At 46.4% G+C, this 27635-nt stretch overlaps 2 protein-coding genes across 2 annotated transcripts in view; one reads left to right on the plus strand and one right to left on the minus strand.

Annotated features, from left to right (window-relative positions):
- Positions 1 to 15297, plus strand: part of KREMEN1 (kringle containing transmembrane protein 1) — a 30502-nt gene extending 15205 nt beyond the window's left edge. The window contains exons 4-10 of the mRNA XM_069870652.1: positions 3203 to 3327; positions 3777 to 3930; positions 7206 to 7538; positions 8143 to 8301; positions 9112 to 9196; positions 10126 to 10330; positions 14121 to 15297. Coding sequence (XP_069726753.1) covers positions 3203 to 3327; positions 3777 to 3930; positions 7206 to 7538; positions 8143 to 8301; positions 9112 to 9196; positions 10126 to 10288 — 1019 coding nt within the window. The 3' untranslated portion in view covers positions 10289 to 10330; positions 14121 to 15297. The remainder of the gene's footprint in view (positions 1 to 3202; positions 3328 to 3776; positions 3931 to 7205; positions 7539 to 8142; positions 8302 to 9111; positions 9197 to 10125; positions 10331 to 14120) is intronic.
- Positions 15298 to 16692: 1395 nt separating this feature from the next.
- ZNRF3 (zinc and ring finger 3) overlaps positions 16693 to 27635 on the minus strand; it is a 69589-nt gene continuing 58646 nt past the window's right edge. Inside the window, exons 4-9 of the mRNA XM_069871423.1 lie at positions 25826 to 25957; positions 24859 to 24969; positions 23794 to 23961; positions 23227 to 23329; positions 20687 to 22432; positions 16693 to 19645 (exon numbers count right to left, since the gene is read on the minus strand). Of these exons, the coding sequence (XP_069727524.1) occupies positions 19602 to 19645; positions 20687 to 22432; positions 23227 to 23329; positions 23794 to 23961; positions 24859 to 24969; positions 25826 to 25957 (2304 nt within the window). The 3' untranslated portion in view covers positions 16693 to 19601. The remainder of the gene's footprint in view (positions 19646 to 20686; positions 22433 to 23226; positions 23330 to 23793; positions 23962 to 24858; positions 24970 to 25825; positions 25958 to 27635) is intronic.

Consider the following 27635-nt stretch of genomic DNA (forward strand, 5'->3'; position numbering starts at 1 on the left):
TAAAAGAAAAATAGCATGCTTGCATTAAAGAAGGGAACTTCTAAGCACAAGAGAACAAATAGATATATGTGGGTGAAGACAGTGTCATGGTAAGACAGCAGCATGAACAGTAATTGCAGAACGCTGACAGCCTCAGTTTTGCCAGGCTTCCTTAGTAGGCAAAACATTAAGAGCAAATCAAGGCAAAAGATTATGTTGGGAATTTGGAAAGGTCAGAGTAACTAAACAGTAGCTACCTATCTAGAAATACTTCTGATTCTTCATCGGTTTTTATGTATAGCTTTGTACATACACGAGTTGTAGGATGCCCTAGGTAGGAAGGTACCTCAGGCCGTCATCTGGTCCGGCCTCCTGCTCCAAGCAAGGTCAGCTCTGAGCTCTGAACAAATTGCTGTTTGCCCAAGTTTATCCAGCCAGGACACAGAGGGCTCTCCCTCTCTGGGCCCTCGTTCCCATGCTTGACTGCCAGCACAGTGAAAAGATCTCCCTTATATCAAATTTTAACATCTCATGTTTCAACTGAAGCTCCTTAGCTCTCGTCCCAAATGCCTCACTGTGAAGATGCCAATTAGATCTTCTCCAAATCAGATAACAAATGTCCCCCCCTCTGCTATTCTGCTTATATCATGTACTCTGAGCCTTCAGTAGCGAGGTGGGTTTGGGACCAGCACGTTGGTAGCCATGGGAGGAACTGGGGTGTCAGAAACCATACGTGCATGTACAGGAGTCATTTTTTTGTGTGTTGTACCAGTTCAGAAGAGTGTTTAATCGTATATGTGATGTGGGACTGCTAAAGTGCTTTTAGCTGAGCATAGATCCTTGGGCTCCTTTAGCGTGTTGGTTTCATATCAAAGTAATTTGAAGAGCTGGGCACCGGCATGGAAAATGCTGTTCACTGTTGGGCTCGATTGGTGCTGCTTCTGTTTATTCCCAGTCGCACAACACTAATTTTGTTTGCCAGGTACGAGAAAGTTAAAATGCAGCTGGGACAACAGAGACTAATTAGCTGTAGGCTGTACCCAAACGCCGTGCTTGATTTAGTTACAGAATGTAAGAAGTTTTTGAGTTACTTGCTCTGCTTTCTTAGCATGGGACGTATCGAAGCACTTGTCCTCTGAAGGAAAGTCTGAAGGGTTTCACCAAAAGTAGCTCAAAAGCTACTTTAAAAAAAAAAGAAGTGTTTTTAGGAAATCCCAGGTCTCCCAGGAAAATGAGCTGGGTCGGTTAACAAGGGAGCTTTTCCAGGGCACTGAGATCACGCGCTGCAGAAGAACCTGAGCTCTCTGAGATTCCTCTGCCCAGCTGCGCTCAGCTGGGGTGGGGCTGCGCATGGGGATTTCCAAAGGTATGTTAAATCAGGCTGTGGCTTGAAGTCTTACTGCTTATACGCACGTTGCTGTAGGGCATATCAGAGCCGTAACTCCATGCAAGCATTTATAATTGAAATTGTATCGTTCTTAGAAAACAACGTTGTTTTATGAACAACGTTTTGAAGCTGTGTTATCTAATTATTCAAAAAATAGACATACTTGAATTTTCTTCTCGGCTTCATTAATTCTTCTGTATGCTACTGTGACCATCCTCCTGAAGAGTATAATCCTAGATACCCCAGGGTATTTGCTGATCACTAATTGACATGCTCAACCTCTTCCTCAAAATAAGGGATCTGCCTGAGCCAGCAGAGCCCTAGTCTGGGAGGGAGTTCTCAGGCAGACCTGTTAACTGTTCCAGATGTCGGGATGGTTCAGATTTTAACGGTAAGCTGACCTCAGTTTACAAGCTCAGTATATAATATTCCAAAACAATGGGGACAAGACCATCTGTGTTAGAATTAGGCAAATAGAAGTGCTGAATTCCAGGCGTTATTTCAGTGGCTGCTGCGCATGGGGATGTCTAAGAAATCCCAGAAATGCACCTTCCAGAATCCAATGACAAGATATTTCAGGACTACTGTACAGGACTGCTGAGTGCAAAAAGCATCATTGCATTCCTATCATATGGGTGGGAAAGTGCAATAATGGAGAAGCATTTGCTAACCCACGGGTTATCTTGTAGAGAAAGGGGCTGCACGTACGAGAGTGGCTGGCTCAAAAGGAGCCCTCGAATAGCTACTCTGCGTGTCGTCAGGGCTCAGGGGCTGCAAAACCCCAAACCCTGTGCTGTGCCACGAAATGTTAGCAAGAGAGCTGAAAGTTTGCCAGGTACTGAAATAACCAATGACTGAATAAGTAAAACAGAGCTGTGGCCGTTAGGTGGACAAAAAAAATATTCCTTGTCAGTCTGGCACAGGGATAAAAAAAATTGTCTGACCACAGAGCTGGTAATAGATTTAATTCCAAGTATGTGAGCAGATGTGACGAGTGGGCAAGGGATAATTTGATGCCATTAGCGCAGCACTGTATTGTATCCCACATCCTCCCCCAGTAGCCACGGTTAAATTCCAGAGCTTTGATGAAAAGTGCAAAACCAAAACACAGAGGACAAATTATGCACGGAAGGGGGAAAACTTGCTGACCTCCAGTAGTGACCAAGGAGTGTTGAAATGTTGTATTAATGCAGTATAAACAGATATTTCTTTATAACAGTAATTTTGCTCACTTTGACTCTCTCTGTACATGCCATAATACACGATGCTTTGAATTCATATCAGAACTTGAGTTTGAAATATTATGAAATTTCCCTATGTAAGTGTATAGTCCCTCCCATAAAACCTGCCAAACTCCATCCTAAACCAGCTTAGGTTCCCTTCCTCAAATATTCTGTTTAGAAAGCTTCCAGAACATCGTTGTTTTGAAGACCAGACAGAAATCATTGTTTAATCTACAGTGTCGGAACATGCATGGTCGTAGGCAAAAAACCCACAAAACCTCTGCACCCATTTAGTGCCTTTTCTTTAACTTGTCTCTATCAGGAGAAACGAACCAGGTATTTATCTTGGCTGCATTACTGCAGCTTAGGGAAATCAACCACAGAGGATTGCAGGTGTATTACTAAGAAGATCCGATGCTATTTCACCACCTGCCATTTATCCCGGGGCATGTTTGGAAAATGACAAGGATCCAGCATAGCGTAAGGTGTCCTGTGCTGGGAAACCCGGGCTCGAACGCAGAGAGCCGCTTCGCACCCGGGCAGCGTGTCAAATGGCCTGTGTCGTGGGAGTCTGAGGCACAGCTCTGCAATGACTGCTGTCTGTTCTCGCCAGTGCCGGGGAACCTGGGGTGTTACAAGGACCATGGGGAACCACCGCCTCTGACTGGCACCAGCGAGACCTCCAATAAGCTCACCATCCAGACGTGCATCAGTTCCTGCCGGAGTCAGCAATTTAAGGTGATTTCTTTGACATACGTTTACGAAATCTTTTTAAAGACAAAAGACGGCAGTGTGCCAAGAGCTCTCAATTCATTCCCCTCCCTGCCCCCCCTTTTCTTTTGCCTTTTAGAGCTCTCCCTCCCACCTTGGGAACCCAGCCCTCTCTCTGCATCCAGAGCAACCCAGGCAAATGGTTAATTAGTAATGCCACGAGAAAGCATGCTTGCTTACTATGGACCTGTGTGATAAGGTGCCCTAATTGCCCTCCATTCCATCTTCTCACTCATCTTAAGCAGCATCCTGACAGCTCAAACAAAAACAGTTTGTGGTGGGACATCCGACCTCTGATGCATCATACTGCTCCAAACCACACGCGTTCTGCTGCCAGCTTTCTTGCTCATGCAGCCTCCTGCTGTTACTCCTTTAAATATTATCCCTCCCTTCCTTATGCATCTTTGTTGTCAAAGTTTGCAGGCATGGAATCAGGTTATGCTTGTTTCTGTGGAAATAATCCTGACTACTGGAGATACGGGGAGGCAGCCAGTACGGAATGCAACAGTGTTTGCTTTGGAGACCATACGCAGCCTTGCGGTGGAGATGGCAGAGTCATTCTTTTTGACAGTAAGTATTGAAACAGGCTCAGTTTTTCCCAAAGGAGAGGCCTCAAATGTTCAGCAAATTAGGGAAAAGGGTTTAAATGCAATGAGAAATGTTGCATGCAAAACAGAAAAACACCTAAATTCAGTGTAATATAAAGCTGCTTTCCATTTCTGCCTAAAATCCACATCCATCAATAATGTGAAATAGCTCTTCCAAGAAATGATGCCTGCTTGGGTGACTGACTCATGCTCCGGAGATGGTCTCCCGCTTCCCCACAAATGGCACTAACTCAGCTATCACAAACCATGTCACGGAAAGACTCCTTCAGAACCAATCTTACCACAGAGGAGATGTATGATTAAGTGAGGCATCTCAAATGAGATTTCAATCTACACCAACTTGGTGGTTTTTTTATTAAACCAGACGAGCCTTGCTGTAACTCGGTTAACACAAGACAGAGCCGCATAGTAGAGCTGGGGCAGGGAAGGGGCGAGTACTGAAGGAGTACAAACAAATTAGGTTACTATTTTGACCATCACCAATTTCATTATTTCTTATAGATAGAAATTCTTCTTTCTGCTCTTTTCAGTGCACACAGTGCCAGCTGCATAACCTCACAGGCTGTTGTCTGGGTGCGATACAGGCTCCCAATATAGCTGGGAGTACTGGGAAAGCTCACAGTATGCACCAATACATCGTTCCTTCTCAGATCTCAGCTGCCTCTGGTGTAGAAGCCACCTTTTAACTTGAGTTATAAACTTTCTGGAACTAAAGCAGCATCATTTTTCACCTTTTTGAACGTACAACCAGACTTCCTTTCCACTCACTGGTTCCCAAGTAGCGAGACAAAGACATTACAGTTGTGTCAGGAATTAGTCTCTTCTAAATTCTCCCTAAGATATAAAAAGAAGCGCTGGAGTTGTGTGTTGCTGTTGAGCTCACGCTGCAGCAGCCTCTGCTCCCTTTGCACCTGGCTTCTCAAATTCCTGATGGGTAAAGATTTCCTTTGAAGCTTTCCTTTTTGAGAACGACCGAGGGCTCACAAGCTGTTACCCCATGGCCCTAAACTGTCTTTTCTGGCAGGCAGCAAGGAGAGGGCTACGTCCAGGTAAGGGAGGGCATCCCACTACCTACCACCTATTTTCTTTGGCGGCTGAGCAGCACCTCTTGCTGCATTCCTCTTTTCCAGATGATGTCGCATCCCCAGAACCTCCACCCCGATCCCTGTACACCCAGACACCCCCTATTCACCTTATCTGTTTATGTGCTGCTGTGATGGCCTAAAGCTGTGACATCCAGACCCACAACACAGAACTCTGCCAGCAATAGAAGGAAATGAGAGAGGGAAAGCATTTCCATCCCAGATGGAGCAATGCTGGACTTTGTCAGGCATCTGTGGAGCACTAGTCGTTGCGTTCTTAGTTAATATTGCTGGTTTGAAGAACATCTTGTGGTTCAGTAATTACAAACAGCACAGGCAAATGTCACAATACCTATAAGCCATCTGCAAAGAGGAACTTTGATATCTCAGTGCCAGATTCAAATTCTGTCAATTTAATCTATTCTATCTATTCAAACAATTCTATCTCTTTGATTGAATCAGCAGCTCTGTTAGCATGCAGTAAGCACCAAGCAGGAATTGCTCTGTGGGCCTTATTACCTCAGTGGGTCTTTCACATTCTCTCTGTTCTTCTTTCCTCCCCTCTCCGTTCCTGAGGGCTGTCACAGCACTGAAGTGCGGGGCTTGCTCAGGCTGGATCAGCCTTGCTCCAGAAAAAGAGAAATGTTTTCACATGATTTTTCTGGCAGACATGCTACTTCTTGTTCTCGTTCCCCCAGCTCCCTTTTAATTTGTGTTTATTAAAGCTCTTTCTCAGAGGCCTGTGAAAACAGACACTTCAAAACACTTCCTTTCTTTCCCTTCTTGCAGGCCTCTAGTACAGGGCTTTAATTAAGCTTTCAGAGGAAAAAAAAATGTGCTTTGATTCTTCAGTCCTTCAGCCTATGATATGGGGGAGCAGTAACTCTGACCCAAATGCTTTTGCCACGAAATATGTTATTCTATAACACATATATGTGAAATAGTGTATATTTAGGGGATATACAAAAATACACATTTAAGCGTATGTATCCATGTACAATACATTTTTAAATTATGTATGTGTATAGTGAGATCTGCATCAAGTCAGTTGGCTGGCATCTGAGTTTCTCTCTGGATCATCGGTAAATAAGTTTGCACTGGGAATCTGGACAGTAGTTGAGGCATAAAGATTTACTGGGCGTGTACTTGTTCTGGATAGAAAAGGTAGCAACCAATCTGAAAGATTGTCTTTAGGCTTCATAACAGGATCTTTTTTTCCAGTTACTTAGTGAAGGGAATGTGAAACATTAACTGGATGAGATCAAAAGACAGTGGACTTAAGAAGCACAGAGACATGGCCACGAAGGTGGTTAAGGGATTACATCATCATTCAAACCGGGAGAGGCTGAGAGATCTTGGATGTTTTGGCCTTGAGAAAAGAAGGCTTGGGGGGATCGTTTTGAATTGTGTCAGTAACTGATGGGAGGCTGTGAAGATGAGGCCAGACTCTCCTTGGTGTTAGCTACTGAATAGACAAGAGGCAACAAACCCAGATACAGGAAAATCCATTTAAACATAAGGAAAAACCTTTTTTATGGTGAGGGTGATGCCGGAACAGGTTGGCCAGAGAGGTTGTGGAGCCCTTGGAGACTCAGAACACAACTAGACAATGTCTTCTGCTTCGAGCGGGGGGATGGACCGGACAATATCCAGGGCTCCCTTCCAGTCTCAGCTGCTTTCTGAAGATCTGTTTATTCAGTTTGATGAGGCTGTGAATGCATTTCAATCATCTAGGGGTGAGAGCTGCAGTCACTAATCCACTTGCCTGCTGCCAGCAGGGATGCAGTAGGAGTCCCCAGGTCGGTGACTCGGCTTTCGTCCTGTTCCCGCAGGAACACTGGAAAGGGTGCGCAGTTTCATGCAAGGACAGAGGAGAGCTGTAGTATTCAAGATTGATACACAGGTCTCAGAGTAATGGGACAGAACAAGTGTATCCTGAGCAAAGGCAGCACCGTAGCTGTGCTCCCAGTGCTGTGGAAAGGCAGAAATATGCACCTGGGAGATGGGGCATCCTGCTGGGGCAGCAAATCTGCACCCTCCAGTCAGGTTTGAGTATCAGACTATACCAAAGTGTTAACACTCTGCCTAATAAATGTATAACTTCTTCCTTTTATTTTAATTTTTCATTTTCCCCCCTCTTCTCTTCTTTTCCCAGCCCTCATTGGTGCCTGCGGAGGGAATTACACTGCTGCTACAGCTGTGATCTATTCCCCAGATTTTCCCGACACATACGGCACAGGCAAAGTCTGTTACTGGACCATACACGTTCCAGGAGCATCTCAAATCCACTTCAACTTTGCCCTTTTTGAAATCAAAGATGCCACAGACATGGTGGAATTGCTGGATGGCTACACCTATGATGTTCTAGCTCGCTTTAATGGCAAGAACCGGCCTCCTCACACCCTTAACATCTCTTTGGATTTTGTCATTTTGTACTTTTTCTCCGATGAAATCAATCAAGCCCAGGGATTTGCTCTCAGATACAGAGGTAAGAGGCTAACTTTGTTGTTTCTACCTTTAATGAGCCATTAAAGCATTTAATTCACACAGGAGATTTCTGAAGTGGCAAAAGAAGAGCAAATATTTTAACTCTCATGTCTACAGGTGTTTTATCCATCTTGTTGCCATTGCTTAGTGCGTAAAAGCTTCGCTAAAATTTCTGTCAGTGTGGAACCCTCCAGTCAGCTGTGTCGTAAAAAGGAAAATGTGAATTTTAAAAAATCCAATTCTATATGTACCTGCCTTCTAAAACAGCCTGGGAAATGAAAAAAAAAACCAATAGTCCATCTGCATCTTGGTTCACCTTTACTCTTTCCAGCAGTTTGTTCCACTCATATTGAAAGTCATCAGGAGGAAGCATTTTAGTTCTTGAGTTGTACCTAGTTGCGATGAACAATTTGCTTCCAGAAAACTCCTGCAAACCACAGCTTGGTGAAGTGGTGAAGCACAGGCTCTTTTTGCCATGAGAAATAATCTGGTAATTGAGTTCTTTGAGTAAACCAGAGAGCAGCGCATGGGTCTAAAAGCACAAAATAAAGTCCAACTGTATCTATTAAGAAATTGTTATTGTAATCATACTCTTGTGTTTTCAGCTGTGAAGGACAACGTGCATCAAGACAAGATTCCAATGAATCAGACCCTTTCAGAGAAGACAAACGAACAAACAAATCTCAGCATCAATACAGCCCGGTCATCAAAGATACTTTACGTCATCACAACCAGCCCGAGTCATCCCAGTAGCTCCATGCCTGGTAATATTGCAAGAAAATGTGGAAAAAGGAAAAACGTTTTGCCAAGGCACAATCTAGAGGCCCTGGTTCCTTTCCCTCCTCCTCCATGTTATCTGATCCACTGTGCCTCTTACTAATAGATGAATTTTCATTTGGTCTAATTACCACTAACTGTGCTGCTCTCATTACTTTTCAAAACTCACTTCTCAGCATAAATCAGTTGGAAAGAGTGTGAGGATGGTGAATCCTTGAGAAAGAAAGCACATCAGAGTAAAATGTGAGTCAGAGCAGCCTCCTTACCAGAGTTGGCTCCAGACAGCAGTGACTGCCAGGGAGGTGGCAAAAGGTGCTGGAAAGTACCAGCAAGCCTTGGTAGAGCCTGGAAGGGCCCGACTGCAGGATGCCTCCCAGTTATCCCAATTCCCAAGTGATTACGTACATAGTTACTGATACAAAACCAGGCAAACACGGAGTTACTGCAGGCAGTGTATGTTCCAGTATGTTGTTTAGTCTGCTTTTAAATTTTCTCTGAGTGAGTTTTGATTCCTTGCCTGGATGCGAGTTAGATAATTTTACTAGTATATGCTTTGCATTTTCCCAACTTTCAGTTTTATAGGGAACAGTCCTGCTTGGGGAAAACCTGACTGAGAGTTACAGTTTCTGCCAGGCCCTGCAAAAAATACTTAAAGGCTTAAGGCGTCTTCCAGCTACAGTTTGGTCTACAACATCAGAAGGCTGCGTGTTTCTTGCGTGCAATAGTTGTACTTTAATAACGGTAATTAAGTTAATACACTGAAAGCTCCTCTCCCCTCGCTCTCTTCTCTTTTACAGAGTGGACAATCTACAGTCTCACAGCACTGCTCATCCTAAGTGTTACAGCCATAATAGCGAAGATATTTCTCCGCCTAACCATGAGGTGAGTATGGAACAAAACTGTCCCTGGGGAGCTGACCAGACCTGAGCGCTTCATTTCTCTGTCCTCTGATGCTGTCAGACCAGGCATACTCCAAACCAAGTTAAAGATCACATGTTTGTATCCTCATAAAAGATAGTAAATAAGCAAATTTTTTTAGCTTTCTGGTCTGTTAGGTTAGTGTTTGCTGCTAGAGTGTCTCATTTGGTCTTGTTTCGATGAGAGTTACATTTTAAGGAATAAAAAGGTTTCTTATACTGAGTGATGTTCCATAGCAAAGAGGAAAATGTAACCAGACACCTGGCACTGGCGGGAAGAGCTCAAACTCTGATAATACTTCATGGGAAAAAAATTAAAACTCCATCTCAGATTGGGGAACTGGAGAAACAAGTTAGATATTGGCTAGCTCACACTTAATTTCTTTTACTGAAATACCGAAAGTGGTTCTAAAATAATCACAAAAATGAAAATCTGTATTATGGTGTGACACTTGACCAGTATAATTTTTTCTCCTATTAAAATTACAATATTTCTCTACACTTACTTATACCAAGTAATTTTTTTCGTCCTATAGATGGACACTCATTGAATGAAATGATGGGTGAGTTATCAACAAAACATAAACGTAGAACATTGCATTTACATACTGCAAACAGGCTTAAATACACAAGGAAATTAATTTGCATTAGTAGCAATCAGTAATAGAATATGTACAGACTTCTTAGCTTAGCATCACCGCTTGCATTGCGGCAGCAACAGAACACTGAACCCTCCAAGCCCCTCTGGAGCGGTGCAGCAGGGGAGGGAAACGTGTCACAGGTGGAGGGGAAGCTGCTGGTGTTACTGGGGCAGCAGCAATGCAGACATCGGAGCATCCACAGCAGCTTCCCAAGCACTTTAACCCTGACAAGGAGTTAACGTTTGTTTCCTAGATCCCATCGGATACCAACTGCACGTGAAACAGAAGATTCCAGTGAGGTTCCTACCGCTGGCGAGATCTGGAGCATCTTTTACCAGCCATCCACATCAATATCCATCTTCAAGAAAAAGCTTCGAAGTCAGCAAGATGACTGCAACCCCTTAGTGGGAAACTGAAGCGCTTTTTATTTTACAAGAGCGAATCTACTTAAAATCCAGGTGACTTGGGAATAATCTTTTTTTTTCCTCCCAATCTCATACTTGTTTTCCAAAAAGTCCATTTCCAAAGGTCTTTGAGGGACTGTGCCTATCTGCTGTTCTCTTGGGAATAATAATGGCAACAGCTTTAACTGCGGCAATAGTTCTGAACTATCTGGTGCTCATCAGCTCTGCAGTGCTGTTAATTACTGCCTTTAAACTGTGCACTTAAAATGCATGTAAAAACCTGCAAAACTCAAAACGTCCTGTACCCCTGCCAGCAGTAACTGGCTGGGTACCTGCAGGCTGAGGACTCGTGACCCACTTTGCAGCCCCGCTGCGGCGGATCAGCTGCTTCAGCCCCTTTATTCTCAGGGCTGAAAACAGAGGTAGGTGTTGATAAACCTGCTCAGTGGCCACAGCAACCAGAGCTTCCTGGCCTTACTGTAAGGATGTCTGGATGGTACTAGACAGTAAAACAGGAGTCAAAGACACTGAGAAATGATCAGCCTGGCGCCTCGTGCTCTGCTCTTTCTACAAGAGGTGTACAAGTAAAAATCAAACCCATTCAGGAGGCAAATGCTCTTTGGAGCTTCAGCTGCACGTGAGCTCTGATGCAGTAATGCTCACCAGGTCAAGGTCTGCACAAGCAATGAAGACTTTCAGATGGCTACATCTAACCCACCATTCGCTGATAATCATGATAATTCAGTTCATATTCACAGGGATCCTTCAAAGAATGATTGTGCTCCAACCTTGAGGTCCTGCACCCATCCTGGATGTGAGCTGAGGGCTTCGTAAAGGATTCTCCACAGAGATTGTAAAGCCAGTGAATGTTTAAGCAGCGAAGCTGACTGATACAGATTCTTGCTCTGAAGCTAAAGATACTGATCTTGGCAGCCTAAATTACTTACAAAGTTGTAGCCTGCTGTCAGCAGCTCACCTCGGCCCAGCCGTGCATCTGAACACACACCTAACAGCTATCTGGGAGAAGAAAAAGCGTCTCCTTGCTTGCAAAACTGCAACTTCCCTTAATTGTCAGCAAAGGAAAACAGTGGCAGGGATCTGATCTGTGAAATGATTTCTCTTTGATTGCAACAGGCAGCATTATCTACTTCTTCTCTGTCCTCCTAGAGTGCTCAGACTTCTCATCCCACCACCGGGATCCCCAGGGAGTCTTTTGGCTTCAGCCAGGCCAGACCAACGAGATAGTTGGGAACAACTGACAGTACGGAGGTCAGATGAGTGGCCCGGGAAAGTTCACCAAGGGAGCAGCTCCTCAAACTAAGTGAGAGGAAATCCCTGAGAGCCATTAAAGCCAGTGCTGTTGATTAAGACAAAAGGCATAAATACCAGTTTAAACACACCCCAATAGTCTGTGTACCAGACCTGCTGTGAGAGAACAACTACTGAAGGCGTCTGCAAAAGGGAACAAAGAAAAGTAAGAAAACTTTCACTGAATTTAAATTCGTTATAGCGTCTGCCCTTGTGTTTTTAGCTTATAACTCCCCCTCCGTCATGGGGTTGATAGATTTCCTTGAAAAATAGGGCATCTGAGAATTAAACAATGAAATACTGTGCCTTACTTGCCATTGTAGATGCCTTTTACCTGAACTGAATTCATTCCAGCTCCATTTACTTACCACGGATGAGTGCCAGAGACAGCAGAACGATACCACAATAAACGCTTAAGAGAAGCAAGACTTCACTGAGCCAGCAATTATGGAATTGTTTACATAAAAATGGAATATCATGGGAACATCTAGTACTTTCTTGCATGACCTGCTGGAAGGAATACAGGAAAAGATAATTACAGCATTGCCTAAAATCAAGAGAGGATGAGTTGTAAAATGACGCTAGTTATCTCTTACGTGTCATCTGGTTGGACTAACAAACATTATCTGTTTCAGAGCCAAAGAGAGTTTTTAAACTGCTTTCTTAGCAGTCAGATTTTGCATCACGCTGTGCAGGGAAAGGGTCTGCCACACGGATTCAATACAAATAGTTTGTTTCCTCAGCACGCTTAACGTGGTTCACTAACGGAAAACCAGGAGGAGAGAGAGTCAGCGTAAAGCTAGTGCAGTTCTGAGCACACGGTGCTGAAGCTTTGTTTGCCTCATCAAATGCTCTTCAGCAGCGATACCCATGGCCAAAGGGACCTTGGAGCAGTTGGCTGATGCTGCTGGGCTGGAAACACTGGGAGCAGCCCAGGCCTGGGATCTGCTCGCTGCAGAAGGGGAAAATACAGAACTGTTAAGCTTCTCGTCTTCTCTGAAGAATTTAATGTCACTGTAAAATTTGAGAAGGCCCGTGACAAACAACAGCAACAAAGACTGATGCTCCTAATGCGAAATCTAGAGCATTCTGAAACAGATTTTTGCGTTGGACCTTGAGCTCCTCAACTCCTTTTTAAATACTATATTGTAACATCCTATTTCAAGGGCCTTTCGTAGGGAACGTTTATCTAACTTCTGTACAAGGCCTGTAAATCCAGCAGTGAGAGCAGATGAACTGGCCACGGCAACAATGAATGTGACGGAGCGTGAGGCGCCGGCTGAACACACGGGGGGACGTGCAGAGGAAAGGCTCGTGTTCCCTCCAGGTCTCTCAGGTTGTCTGAGTCGAAATTCGCCTTGGACCAGCAACAGATGGAAACGTGGGGCCAGGGCCCTGAAAATAGCACTTATCCCCTCACAGGCCTGATGGGGCCGAGCGCAGGCAGAGCCCTGCTGGGGGTTTCCAGGCTGGAACGTGGCCGCTCGCACCCCGAGAGCGAAGCCTCAGCAGGACGGAGTGCGGCCGGCAGAGGTGGGACCCGCTACCACATCGCTTCACGCTCTTCGCTGTGAGGGCTGGGGAGAGCAGGACGGGCACCGACACGCACAACTGCTGTAATCCCCGTGATCCCCGAGCGCTGCCGGCCGGGGCGACGGCGCCTCAGGGCTTGCAGCATCAGCTTCAACACACTGGAAATAACCACGGAGAGAAATTCCTTTGGAATCGTATGGGAATGGCCTCCTGACCTCCTGTGCAGCGGCTCCCGTGCTGCTGTTTTGACACCAAAACCATCAGGAGGAGCTGCCTCCTTGCCTACCCGCTTCCCAGCCCCCTCCGAGGAGCTGCAATAAACCCACCGGGTTAAAAATTACCAGCGTTTTCTCTTCCCCGAGTTCCCGTTGACAGAGGCGAGGGCTCTGGTCTCGGCCGTGGGGGTGACACAGCGAGGGGCAACGAGCTGGGGGAACAGCGCATCCTGCAGCTCCCAGGGGGACGGCCTCCTGCATCCAAAATCCTCTTTAAAACCAGTTTAGTTTGGTGACTTAAATGATCTTATATGTACTTTTGTCTTAATATTGTTATGTTGTGGGGAAATAGAGACCGTGTTATTTAAAAATGTGTGATATGCTATCATAGTAATATATATATTTATATATGTATAGGAAATGCATTATTTAATACAGCATCTTATGCTTGCATCTTGCTAACGTTTTATAGGAAGAAAAGATGTTAGTTTACACTCTGGGAAAAATAAATTTTCTATACACTGTAACCATAGAAGAAAAAAAATCAAAGCTAATTCATTGGTTTATAGGAGAGAGGAGCACTGAGGAGAGGGTCACGGACTCATTCTGGGGGCGGGATGGATGCTGTAAGACACACTCTCCTCCTTTGAATCTCATTTCTAGCTTGTGATTGTTTAAGGTTTTTCATCCCACCCTGCAGAGTCAGGTGTCTGTGCTCTCAGCAAGTTTAACATCAACCACGGCATCTGCTTTTTCAGTCGAGTATTAACGTCTCTTTTTTTTTTAAGCCTTGTTTCTGCCAGATTTCCTACAGCCGGTGGGTGCTGGGAGGTTTCGCACACGGCTCGTGCGGACAACCCAGGGCTGTTGCGGAATTACAGTCGCTGTATCCCAGGCTCCCCTGGCGAGGGAATAAACGGGAGATCTTACTGATAGCCCTGGAAACAGCCCTGAACCCGCAGCCGGTGTGACAGCAAACACCTCAGCAGCCACTTGGCTGCCGCTGAATGAGCGTGACTAACAATTCCAGTTTCATCTTCTGCTTAATAAGCCTTCTCGGGCAGTGGGAAGGACTGCAAACAGTTTTCCAGCGCGCCGCTTCGCCTACAGGAGGGGTGAACTACAAAAACAACGCCCGACAAAAACAACTTCTGACAAACACTTGTCCGACTCGTTCGGAACACCTCGCAGCAAGGATCTTTCACAACCTTCCCATGGGATGCGGCCCAGTGAGAGTTCCACCTGGATAATATTCTAGACCTTTATGACCAATCTTATCAATTCTGCTGCCTGGAGATCTTCAGAGTGAGAAATACAATCGCAGTCAGACCATCCCATTCTCTCTGTAACATCCCCTCACACACACACACGTTTCGTGCAGCTCATACTTTTCCCACTGCAGCGAGCGCCTGTGCTCTGGGGTGAAGCCGCCATCGTGCATCGCAGCCACAAGACAAGTTCCTGCCAATCCACAGGCTGCCGCATCACCCAGAAAACGCTGACAAGGAACCGGGATAAATCAGCTTGAAAGGACTCGTCCCCAGAAGAGCGGCTGTGTTTGCACACGGGTGTCCTGCACATGGCTGTAAGCAAGAATTATACAGGAATAAACACAGCGAATTTCTGCACGAAGAGCTCGGTCAGGATCGCTGCCGTGTTGACAAGCATGGAATAAAGGAGGCAGAAGCCGCTGCCGCTCACCAGGTTCCAAGGGGCCTGCCTGCTGGGGGGCCAGGAGGGAACATTTTAGCTAAAAACGATTACATACAGAGAATATGTAATTGCTCTGAGAAGCAATTCTTGAGGCAACAGCCAAAGTTTTCAGTTTAGGTGCTTTCAAACTGTTTGAAGGAACTAACAATTTCAGTGTTTTCTCTGCAAATTGCAGCACCAGTCACGCTGTTTCCCCTTGCTTGTGACATTCTCTTTTCCTTTCACGCTTTCCTCCTCCTGACCAAAGTAACGCCACTCTCGACCCTGCTGTGATCGGCTGAACAGCAGCGCCAGGTACCGAACCCATCCCAGAGCTGCACCGTGAGCCTCAAACTCATTTCTCTCAGAAACACGATTGCCCTCCCCTCTCCCCCTGTGCTCCTTTCTTGCCTTTCAGGTTCTGGACTCCTGTTACACTCCTGTTTATTCTGGGAGCTGCTCCCTTTTCTCTGCTGTTTCCTACGCAACCATGTCACTCCCCAGGAGGGAAATGGATTCTTTACTCTGAAAGAGACACTTTTCTATGAAGAGCTCGGGTCACGGCGCCTCCATTGAAGATGGAAGCTCTGGTTTCAGGTGCGCTGTCTGCTCCGGGCTGGCCCCACGTGGGGAGAACTCGGCCCTCCTTTTAAGGGCACTTTTCTCATCACAAGTACCAAGCGAGGTTCCCCAGCAGCTGTCGCCGGGTTTGACAGATGCACCCAGCAAAAATGAGATTGTGTTACGGAAACACCAAGTGTCACCGTAACACACGGGCTCACTCCCCGCACTCTGCTCCTGCTTTGCCTGTTTCACCAGCTGGAGACTCCATGCAGGACTCTCCTTTTGCCACAAATCATAGAATCATAGAATAACCAGGTTGGAAGAGACCCACCGGATCATCGAGTCCAACCATTCCTATCAAAAACATTTATTCCTTCAGTATTGAATCTTAACAGTGCAAAGAAACCACTCCCCAAATATCAAAATATCCATTTTTGGTAGAAACTGTTTTAAATTTCATTATTAGAAGAAAGCCACAACAGCCAGAACCCCCCAACTCAACCCCAGCCGGTTCGGCCGGAGCTGTCGGACCAGCGGGACGGCTCGCGAGAACGTGGTGCCTGCTCTGAAAAGCACAACTGCCTCACGTTTTAATTCAGAGCCAGGAAGGAGAAAACCGAGCACTGCTCCTCCACAGCAAAAGGGAGCGGGGGGAGGGACAAGGGAGGTTCCAAACAGAAACGAGGACGCCCTCCAGGTGTGCCACTCCTGGAGGCTTCAGGGGCTTGTGATGAACCCCTGTCCCCAGCCAACCTGCACCGAGGCCCTGTGCTGCCCTGCGAGGCAGAGCTCTTCCCACAGGCGCTCTGCTGCACGGCCTCCCTCACCCGTCCCTCCTCCTGCTGTGCCCATCGCCTCGGCCTCCCTTCCTCCCTAACCTTTGTTTTCCGGCAGAGAACAGATCCAGCTTCGCCCCCGTCCGCGGCGCCAGCAGCTGCCGAGCAGCACCAGGACAGCAAGCGCTGGGCTCCTCCGCGCACAACGCCCGGGAAAAGCTGAGTCCTGGTGGATATTGAGCTGCGCAACATCGCCGGTTGCCCCAGCAGAAGAAAACCCAACACTGCTGAACTTTTTCCTGCCATCGCTTCTGTTCGGGGGTGTCCAGGCAGACCCCCTGCTGTTTAACCAAAGGAAAAAATATTGTTATTACAGTTGCTCTCGGTGTCTCCTGGACTGTCCGTGGAGCAGCACAGCTACCCCCGTCCTTTCCGCCCCCCCAAGAAGGACAACTTCCACGTGTATATGCAATAAAACTGTATTTTTGTGTGGTTTTGCCTTTTTTTTTAATACAGACATTTGTACACTTTCTTACAAAACTGCAGGTAACTACAACTTTCCTTAAATCATTTTTGGTCGGCAAGTACTGTAAAATCTTTGTGTGCAATTATCATGTATTTACAGGGCCTCATGTTAGTGATTTTCAATGATTATTACAATAATGTCACACACTCTCAACATAAGACATGGCTTAAGATAAATATATTAGTAAATAAATATTCTGAGAACATATTTCCATAAATGAAATGTGCTGCTATACATATACAGAATATATACAAGATGTTTTCTAGCTTTTAAAACATTTTAAAAAATGGTAATGAAGGAGAAAGAGCCCTTTGACCATATTACAAATCTTTACAGCAAATTTTATACAAAACAATTTTAAGTGCTATAACTTTAATTAAAAACATTTTAAATAGTGCCTCATGAGCCAAACACAATGACAACCGTTCATGGGAGCAGTAGAAAGGCATTTTGTTATAAAAACCACCTCTCGCAGCCACTATCCCATAAATCTGCGCGACACGCAGGTAGCAGGGAATTAACTCTTGAATAGGAAACCCAACACGAAACCGAGCGCAGGGCCCTGCGGGGCGGCCAGCGGAGACGTCGCTGTGCTGGCCCCACGGCGCGAGAACAATCCTGGTGCATCCAGGGACACCAGCGAGCGGCCAGACAGCAATATTCAAATGTCTCTTTGATAACCACTTACTGTTCTCACCACCACGGAGCACAAAGCGTCCGGCGTGGCCTCAGCGCCTCGCGAAACACCACGTGGAAGAACCGAGGCCGTAGCCCACAGCTCCCACGCCGAGTTTCTTTTGAGTGGAGGAAGGAGAAAGGTAAGACTTAAAAAACCCCAACCAAACAAAACCCCCAAACGCAGAGAGTTTATTCTCCCAACACAGACCACTTACTGCAGTCATTCAGAGAATGAATAAGTTTTCAATAAGCTTTATACACGGAAAATGTGTTTATTGGAATTTTCCTCTTATACCCAGATATTGCCTCGGATCAATTCTCTGAACAGCTGGATTTTCGTGTTGGTTCATCTAGAAAGATTTAATGTGAATTCCTTTAAATAGATTTTTTTTTTCCCCCCTAACTTGAGTACAGAAAGTAAACAGATGAATGTATTTATTATTTCTTAGGCGTTTGCTTCTTTTAAAAATATTTCATTTGGGAGTAAAAAGCAAACAGGCTCACTTTGCTGGTTCTCACCGTTAGCCCAGTGCTGTCACAGACATTACTTTGGCAGGAGAACGTAACACGAGGCGTACGTCTCGCTTTTCTCTCTTTTGGGTGTCTCCAAAGCTACTGAACTTCAGACAAATCTTTTCAGGAGACCGGCACCGCGGGCATTAAATAATTCATTTCCCTTTAGGAGAATCCCTGCTGTGAATACAGCAGGCGGGATGACACTGTGTCCTCAGGCACATGCAGCATGACAGGCAATTTAAACCACGCTATGGTAGCCTCTTACACAGAAGCTGCTGTTTCCACAGGAAACGATTGCTATCAGAAGTGACGACATCGATTATCTCACGATAACAAACATGCCCACTCGTACAAGAACAAGAACAGAAGGATGTGCCCAGGCTAGCGGGTACAGAGAGCGCTCTGCACGCGAGACAAAAATGAAGCACGACCAGCTGGGCCCAAGCAACCTTTAAAACAGATCGATCTGCGGAAGCGACGTCACCCACAGCAAAGAAGAAAACGATGGTTAAACCGAGTCCCTCACGTCCCCACGAGCCCAGGAGGGGACGAGCACTGCTCCCCTTAGGCAAGGAAACAAGACACCTTCGACCCGTTTCCCAAAGGAGGCGGCCAAGCTGCGAGCATCTCGCAAGCGCCGCACACGCCAGAATCCTCACAGCTGCCTGAAAAACTTCCTATGGGAGGCAGGTTCGTTACCTACAAAGGTATCGCCCTTTCTAAGCACTTTCTTCTAGCATCTTCTAGCACGAGGGAAGGGCCCCCAGCACTCTTCACCAGTCAGAAGATACAATGAGGTCCACGGTTTAGCAGGAAGCGAGGACGAGTTCCGAGCTATGGGTTCCCCTTCCCCCACTCTGTTAAAACTAATCAGAATGGCAGGAGACCCTTCCTGGCCAAATCATCAGAGCAGCATGAAAGGGGGAGGAGGGGAGAGGAAAGGAGAAAGTCCAATGCTTCACCTCCCTTAAAATCGCTCACAGAACTTGCTGGCTACCAGGATTTGCTACTAGGATTAGTCGGCATCTCAGCATCCGTTCAGCAGCTGTATCCCTCTGGACTACTATAGTTCAAGGTGCTATCTGGTTTCTAAGGCAGGTGTAGCCCTGAGCTTATCGAAGGCTGGACTCCTCAAGTAGGAGATAACAGCATCTACACATAGCCTGGCTTACTTAACACACCGTGTTCGCTCTCAGCAAGAGCTGGCACGGTCACTTCTAAAAAGAAAATATAAATAACACTTTGTCATTAATATAGAAATGGCACAAGAGCTCAGAAACGCTCCACACCACGTCCCACATGGGCTCTGCACACAAATGGAGGCCTGAAAGCTTCAGGCAAGAGGGAGAAAGGAGACAATCAAGCTGATGTGGACACAGAGGAAGAGGAAGCCGGGGAGGGACTTCTCCACATTACCACTTTTGTGTGTTTGTCAAAGCTCAAAAAAGAATTAAGTCCATGAGAATTTGGAGTCTCTGATAAGCTCCGCTTCTCCATCCGGGATCATCTGGACAGCTCTAGTCACCGATCTGGCTTCTCTCCAAGGGATGAGATCCAGCACCTGAAGGATAAAGGAAACTAAGGAACATTGCATCTAGAATATCGCACTCAGTTTTGGGGCCCCCAGCACAAGACGCTGACTGCGTGGAGCGAGTTCAGCAGGCAGCCAAGATCGCGGAGGGCTGGAGCACTTGCTCTGTGAGAAGAGGTGGAGGCATTTGGGCTCGTTCAGCCCGCAGAGCAAGCGGCTTTGAGGTCCCCCAGCAGCCCTGCAGTGCCCGCACGGAGGCTGCCACGGAGCCAGGGGTTTAATGGTGATGCATTTGGGACGAGAGCTTAAGAGCTTCACTTGAAACATGAGATGTTCAGACTGGACATAAGGGAAATCTTTTCACCGTGCTGGCAGTCAAGGGAGGCAACGAGGGCCCGGAGAGGGAGAGGCCTCTGCGTCCCCAGAGGCTGCCACAGCCTGGCTGGATAAACTTGGCCCAGTCTGGCAAACAGTAACTTGTTCAGAGCTCAGAGCTGGCCCTGCGTGGAGCAGGAGGCTGGACCAGATGACGGCTGGAGGTCCCTTCCAACCTCGGGTGCCCTGATTCTACGAACACCCTTGTAATCAAGCCCTGGCAAGGCAGTTAAGGAATAACCCCTTCATTCTGCAAGTGGTTCTGGTTTTCCCCTCATGCATGTCCACAGCAGAGACTGTATTCCTCTACACCAATTTCAAGTTTTTCATTCATTTTTCTTATCCTTCAGCTTGTCTGTCCCCTCCCTGCACTCTGGCCTTGCCGTGACCAGCACAGTGTCCCCGGCTGCAGAAGCTCTAATGGGCCCCGAGAGGAACAGTCACTTCTCCCCTCCCCACAAAGGATGAATACAAAAGCTCTCACGGGGTTAGACAGTGAACTATCACCTTCCATTCCTCTAGCTATGGTCAAACGAGCACAGCTAACAAGACAGCGACACTTTCGGGCGAAGGATTAGTCGGTAACCTGCTCTTACGCAGAGGGTGGCAGTAACCTGCAGGCGCCTGGGGAGCTGGCAGCGTTTCATACGCTAGGACAGAAAGGCAGCGAGTTATCAAAAACAGCACGTGTACTACCTGTGGCCTTTGTGGTCGCCATCAGCTTCTGGGAGTTCAGAGCGGGGCTGGGAAAGAGCATTCTGGCTTCCTCCTCCTGAGAGTAGCTCTGCCGCAGGAATGACGTTGCCTCGTAGCACACCTCCCGCTCCTCCTGTACCTCTCCCAGACCTTGGCAGTGCAGGTAAGTATCCAGCTCAGGCGTCCCATCCCAGGAACTGCAGCCTCCCGCGTGGGTCCCTTGGCACTCGGTAGGTAGGATCAGCTCGCAGTCTCTGTCTTCAGGAATTATGGGAATGCGTTGACCCAGATCACACACCCCCTTACAGCAGCTCGGCAAGGTGTCGTCAGGAAGCGTGTACTGCACGTTCACTGCATAGTCTTCTGTATAGCAGCCACCGCCTCCACTGCCACTGTTGCTACTACAGGCTACCTGCTTCTCTTCATAGAAGCAGCAGGGCAACCCCTCGTACTTTACCCCATCTGTCCTATGCAAGTGGTCTGAGTTAATACTGTACAAGCCCGCGGTGTTCCCTGACTGTGGTTCTACCCCTGGGCCACACGCCCCCCACAGCGGGGAGCTAAGGAAGAGCGCGCTGCGGTCGCCTGTCCCAGCGCCGGGCTCCAGGGCCGAGTGCTGCAGCTCAAAGCAGCACGCGCACGCTTGCTCCACCAGCGGCCCCGCTAGCTCTGGATTCTTCCAGTTCCTTTTAACATCCAAGGCAGCACCGGGAGTAGCCTCATGTCCTCCCTCTGAGGTAGTGCCATTTGGATCCCTGTGCTCTAGTGAGGAATTACTGCTATAGTTCATATCCATGCTGCAATTAGACAGTTGGTCCCCTGAGGAAGAAGCTGGCACAGCCCGGCAATCGGCACCCACCAGACTGTGACCAAGAGCTGAGAGCTCGTCCTGGTGGGGGCCCTCCAGGAGAACAATTGCACCCCTGTTCGCGCCACCCCCCTCGCCCGCTCGGCAAGGGCTCTTGCTGCGGTAAATGTACGGGTCGTAGTCACTGCTCAGAGAGCTGCGGAAGGTGGAGCAGCTCCCGTAAACCCCCTGGTTGCTGACCTCGGTGCAGTCAACCATGGAATCACTGGAGGAGCAGTGGCACTGACCGGAACTGCTGCTGCTGCTGTCGCTCCCAGGGCAGTCGGCCAAATACCCGCTGCACACTGACCGGTGACCGTGGTAGCAGCTGAAGCTGGAGGTACTGCCGCTCTCCAGGCGGGACGAGGGCACCACGTGCACCACAGGAGGGAAAAGCACGCTGCTACCAGGCTGAAAGGCACGGGAAGGACCCTTTGAGGAAATGCCAGCTGGAGGCTGTCCATCTTGCTCAGGGTAACTAAGGCCTTGGAAGTAGTAGTGCTGATACATGGTCTCATACTGGGAAAAACACGCTGCTTTGGAAAAGTTGCGTCCACCAAACTTGGGTCTTCGGAAGTTGTGAGCTGGAGAGTAAGCCCTGTGTTCCAGGCTGCAGTGATGCGTGTTTAAAGCATGGTCCAAATGAATAGGCTGATAACTTTGGATATAGGCTGGGGACTGCGCTTGGTAGAGGCTCTGTTCACCGTGTCGCTCAACTGTAAGCACCGTGATAGGGTTTCCGTGAGGGTCCATGCTCGTCCGAGTGGGATATGCCGTTATCTGGTTTGCTCTGTGCACTCGGCCCGGATAATGGACAGGCAGAATCACCCTCTGCTGCCGGCTGCGTGCAGGGTTGATGGATTCCAGACAGACCGGACCTGCATTTCCCTTCTTCTGTTCTGAATGAGAGAAATAAGAGTGGAGAAGCAGAAGTAGGATGGAATAAAAAGGAACATATTTTATGCAAGAAAGGATACTTTGTTCTGAATTTAATTGCATTATGCACACAACAGTTTAAAAAAAAAAACCAAACTAACAAAACAAAACAACTTTCTACACAGAAGAAAAAGTACAAACCAAACAAAGTAAGTCCAGAGCACCTGCCTGAAAACCTCTGAAGCAATTGTATTTGCTTATAAAGGAAAAGAAGTGACTTCAGATACTGTCCCCATACACAGAACCCTGTGTACACAGCGTTGCTGATCCTGCAGTTTAAGAGCAAGGCTGGCAGGCATTGCCTGAGCTCTCACTTTACGCATTATTGTACATAAATGTGTATTAATAGAAAACTTTTCCAGGACAGAGGAAGTGGAAGAGGGAGAGCAAGAGAAACCACATTCCAAGTTACATCACCACAAAAAAATAAAACCCAATACATTGCCTTTTCTTTATAATTACCAAGAGAAACCCCTCATCCCTTGTAGCTGTTTGTCCTCCTTGCACTCAGGCTGACCAACCCTGCCCTCTGCTGGGCATCGCACCCACCGCCAGGGAACACCAGCGGCCGGACCTGCCACCCCAGGGTACGCAGCCGTTCCCAAAGAACTCAGTCCTAACTGTATTTCTAGGGTTGCATCACGACGAAGACTCTGGGCTCTATGGAGATTTACACAGAGGCGCAGGTTGTGTCCCGCCAGGTTTGCTGTCAGGTCGGACACGGGCAGCACGGGAGCGCCCGAGGCGCCGCTCTTACCTATGATGTTGTGGCGGCAGTGGGGGCAGGTGTGATGCTGCAGCAGCCACGGATCCACGCATTTCTTGTGAAATCGGTGAGTGCAGGGAATGACACGCAGTTCCTGCAGGAACAGATGAAGAAACCTGAAAAAGTTCTTCCTAATGGTTGAATTGTTCACTAGTTTACTCCTAGTTTTTTCAATCTAGATACTGAACAGATCAATTCCCAGTCTTGAACTAACGAGAAGGAAAAAACCCACCATCTGTTCCAAAACAGCCAAAAGCACAACAGCCAGTGAGCAGCTGCCACTAAAGGAATAGCCTGCAGGCATGTTAGAGCTCCATGCAGATAGACACCACATTTGTTCAGAACCCTTCTTGCTGTGTGTCCCTACGACCTAACACCTTGAAGGAGCCCAGGACGTGGGAGCTGCAGAAGCAGTTGAGACCGAGTTGGCTACCCAAGGCGATCAGTCAAGTGGTGCAATCTCAGTACACGATGCACCCCACAGCCAGCCGCGTGCCACCGCGTACAATAAACCAGTTACGTCCTCAGCCCGTGCTGAAGAAACCTTTTATCCTTTACCTCGCCATCAATGTACTTCTCCAGGCAGATGGCACAGTCAGAGGTGGAGCTGCTGCTGAGCGTGTCCAGTGCTCCACAGCTGCCTTCCCGATGTCCCTTACTTTTGGACTTAAACTTCCTGGTCTCCATTTTTTCCAGTGCTTGCACTGCAAGCCTGTTCATGGAATTCTACAAGGGAAGAAAGAAAGAAAAAGGAAAAAAAAAGGCAACACTGTTGCATGAAGGATTACAGTGCAGAACTAGTGTAAGACCATCATATCAAATTAACGTATCTCACCAAATCACAGCAGGCCCAGACCAATATGCAATTTCATACATTAAGCAGAGTGAAGACTAACTAGAATTTAGATCAGAAACCTCACGACAAGACTGACACACAGCAGTGAGAATGATAACCCTCTTGAACTGAAATAGGGTGAAGTTGCTGGCAATTGGGATAAACTGCAGCTGCACAATTAACAGGCAGCAACCTCGACGGCAACACGTAAGACTTGTCAGGAACTTGTTTTGAAGTCAGTATTGACTGCGATGCCCCACTATGCTGTCACCACCACATTACCAGAAGCAGCACTTGAGAGGGGAAGCACAATGAAATGCACCCAATGAGCTGTGTCATTTCCTCCCAAATTTAATCAATAGTATAATTTAAAAAGGCGGTGTGTTATTTATGTTTTACTGTAGAATTTACCATACCGTTCTTTAACAGCTTGTTTACCATTGCAGTTGGCCCATAACATCTGTGGATTCCTACTCAATATGTAGTCAGTAAGAGTCTACCAGAGCTGTTCTTCCTTCCCAACAGCTCAAGGGAGTGCTTCCATATTCTTTCCATTTCAGGATTTAACTGGAACGTTGGTCCACCCTGACCATCACAGGTCAATGCAGATCCCCTTTAAAGACATTTCCGATTTTTCCCGAAGGCCTACATACACGGATAAAGCCGGTTCCACACAGACGACTATTCTAAGTCGGTGTCCAGCATTTCCAAAAGTATTGAGCAAGATCTAGGACAAAATAAGAGCGCTAACTTTCAGCGTTCGATGAATATCTCATTACTGCTCTTACCTGACTACGTCGCTGTTTCAGTTTGATCTTGACAAGAAGAATGAGGCAAACAAGGGACACAACCACGAAGAAGGCCAGGAAAATTCCCATATCAAAGTACTCGGTGGGTTGCTTAAAAATTAAAACAAAAATATTATGTTTCCTTTGTTTAGATCATATTCAAATCTATAGTTCCTTTTCTTCTCTACCTCCTCAGTGGTCACTGTCAAACATACACAGTCACAGCAGCAAAAGCTACAGTACAGACCATTCTGTTCATTAACCAGGCTGCTATGAGACAAAAGTTGAGTTTCATGTCACTGCAAGCGAACGGAATAAACAGAGTGCAGTCACCAAATGTCAGATTTACAGCATCTATGAACCATACCCACAAACCCCAGGGTTTTAAAATTTTCATGTTTTATCGGTTTGCTTTTATACCTAAACGAGTGAAAATCAACATTTGAATATTCAGGAAATGCCCCACTCCTCAAGGGCATTTCTTAAGAGAAAATACAAGCAAACCTAAGTGGTAACTGGGACAGGGACAACCTCTAGCTTTGTTCATATTCTGTAAACTACATGTAAAAAAACCTCTATTTTGTCTTACAAATATCGGTTATCAAATAATTAACCCATGTTTAAAATACCACGTGGAATTATTAGTTAACGTGGGGCAGATTACCTTACAAATCTGAGTTATCAGGAGTAGGTGACAATGAAGTTATTTAATTGAGTAAAAGGAAAACTTGTATTATATAACACTTTTAGCCATTTAGGTATTCAAAAGACTCTTTATGAGCTGCACTGTGGATTCTATACTTACATCAGCTGTAGCTGCTTGTCCACAGTGCAGTTGCTCAATTTATTTAGGTCAACAGAATTTCACATGTATTAATGCTCATGGAAAGCATCAAAACATCTTCGTGCTCAGTGCTGTTAGTAACCACTGCACCTAATACCCAGATAAAGTTTCTTAAAGTCTCACCCGTGGGGGGCGATGCTGAATCCTCGCTCGTGCCACTTTCTGCTTGTTAACTATGTTCATGAGCTTGACAGCATCAGCGCCCTTCACGTACACCACTGGTCTCTTCAGAGGGTCCTCCGAGCCCTGGTTCAGCTGGAACGAAAAACAATCCACTCAAAAGGCATGTTTCAGGAAAACTACCTATCTTTTGGACAACAGAGAGAAAAGTAAAGGAATATGAATGAGGAATTGATTCAGGAATGAATTGTTCTCTTCTAGCACAGACCTTCATTTAAGTATTCCACAGAGCAAAACCTCAATTAAACATGTGACTTGAGCTGCTTTTTTTTTTATTGACCTAAACTAAAATGAAGGGTAAGCAAATGTTATTTCTGAACAGCAGCTTTAACTTAACCGCATTATGTGCCAGTGCATATATTAATACCGTAACAATGTAAACCTCAGAATGAAGAATAAAAATCTGCACATTAAAAAAAAAATGGCCTGGCTACATTTTCTGAACCTTTCGTTACTTCAACTTTGTAGTTCTATTACTCACATACGAATTTCTTTGGCATTCTAAACAATCTCATGCCAGACTCCCGTCTTTCAGGGTCTTTTTACCCAGCCAATTTAGTAAAGTCTGTAATTTCTGCTGTTTAACTCAGAAAACTCCTTCAGTTATTTGGGTTCTAGCAACCACTGGAGCTATTGATGGCAGGACGGGGTATCAAAGACTAAAGCACATGAGCAGACAGCTTAATTCACCCCAAGACTTCCTTCCAGGTCCAGCTAAGTTTTTTTCAAAGGCCAAATCATAGAATCAGAAAATTATGTGGGTGGGAAGGCACCCCACGAGTCCAACCTCCTGGCCAAGGTAGGATCGACTACATCAGACCAGGCTGCTCAGGGCTTTATCCAATCAGATGTTGAAAACCTACAAGTTCGAAGACTGCATAACTTTTCTGGCCAACAAATGCTAAACTGTATGCCAGAGAGGAGAATATTGAGACAAGAGAATAGTTCTCTTACAAAATGACACTGACATGATAAATTCATATAGCTTTTTCTGACCCACAGGAAAAATCCTAGTACAGAGGCTGGAAGATACAAAATAGGGAAGGCACTGATAAGCAGTTGGAAATGGTACAGGGGAAAGGAATGAGATGACAGCAGCGTGAGGATATTGAGAAGAGTAGCATATGGCAGAAATACCATATCTACATGGTTGATATCTACCTGTTGCTTCTGGCTGAAACATGTAGAAATTACCATCTGACTGGTCTATCGTTCTCCTTACAAAGTACTCCATCTGTCCAGATGATGGTCACAGATTTTAATGGGACCCTAAACAGATTCTTCCTAGTATTTGTCTGGGCTTCTGAGAACAGTGATCAAACTATTTTTAAGACAGATGTCTTCTGAAGAGCTAAGAACTAGATGAAGTACTTTAATCCAGCCCAGAGATCCTATGTGTCTACAGCGCTTGCTGGCCTAGGGTGAAATCCAACCACTGTCCCTACGTTCCCAGACACACGTTCGCTTTCAAGCTTTCTTTTCTAAGATAGAATTCCCCAGATTCCTTAGAAGCTTTTGCCAGACTTTTGGTAAACTTGATGCTCTGGGTGCTGTTACTCCTCCTCGAACTATGCAAAAGCAAAACTAAGAAACAAATCAGACTTCACAGAGCATTTCTAAAAATAAAAGTTTCATTCTTAGTCTACAGGAAAAGACACTCAGATCAATGGGAATAAAACCCACAAAATCTGTATGTAAAGCCCTTTCATTTGGTAGCAATTCTGCTGCCGAATCGTCTGAGGACAATCCCTCT

Source organism: Phaenicophaeus curvirostris, chromosome 17 (assembly GCF_032191515.1).
Source record: "Phaenicophaeus curvirostris isolate KB17595 chromosome 17, BPBGC_Pcur_1.0, whole genome shotgun sequence".
Lineage (NCBI taxonomy): Eukaryota > Metazoa > Chordata > Aves > Cuculiformes > Cuculidae > Phaenicophaeus > Phaenicophaeus curvirostris.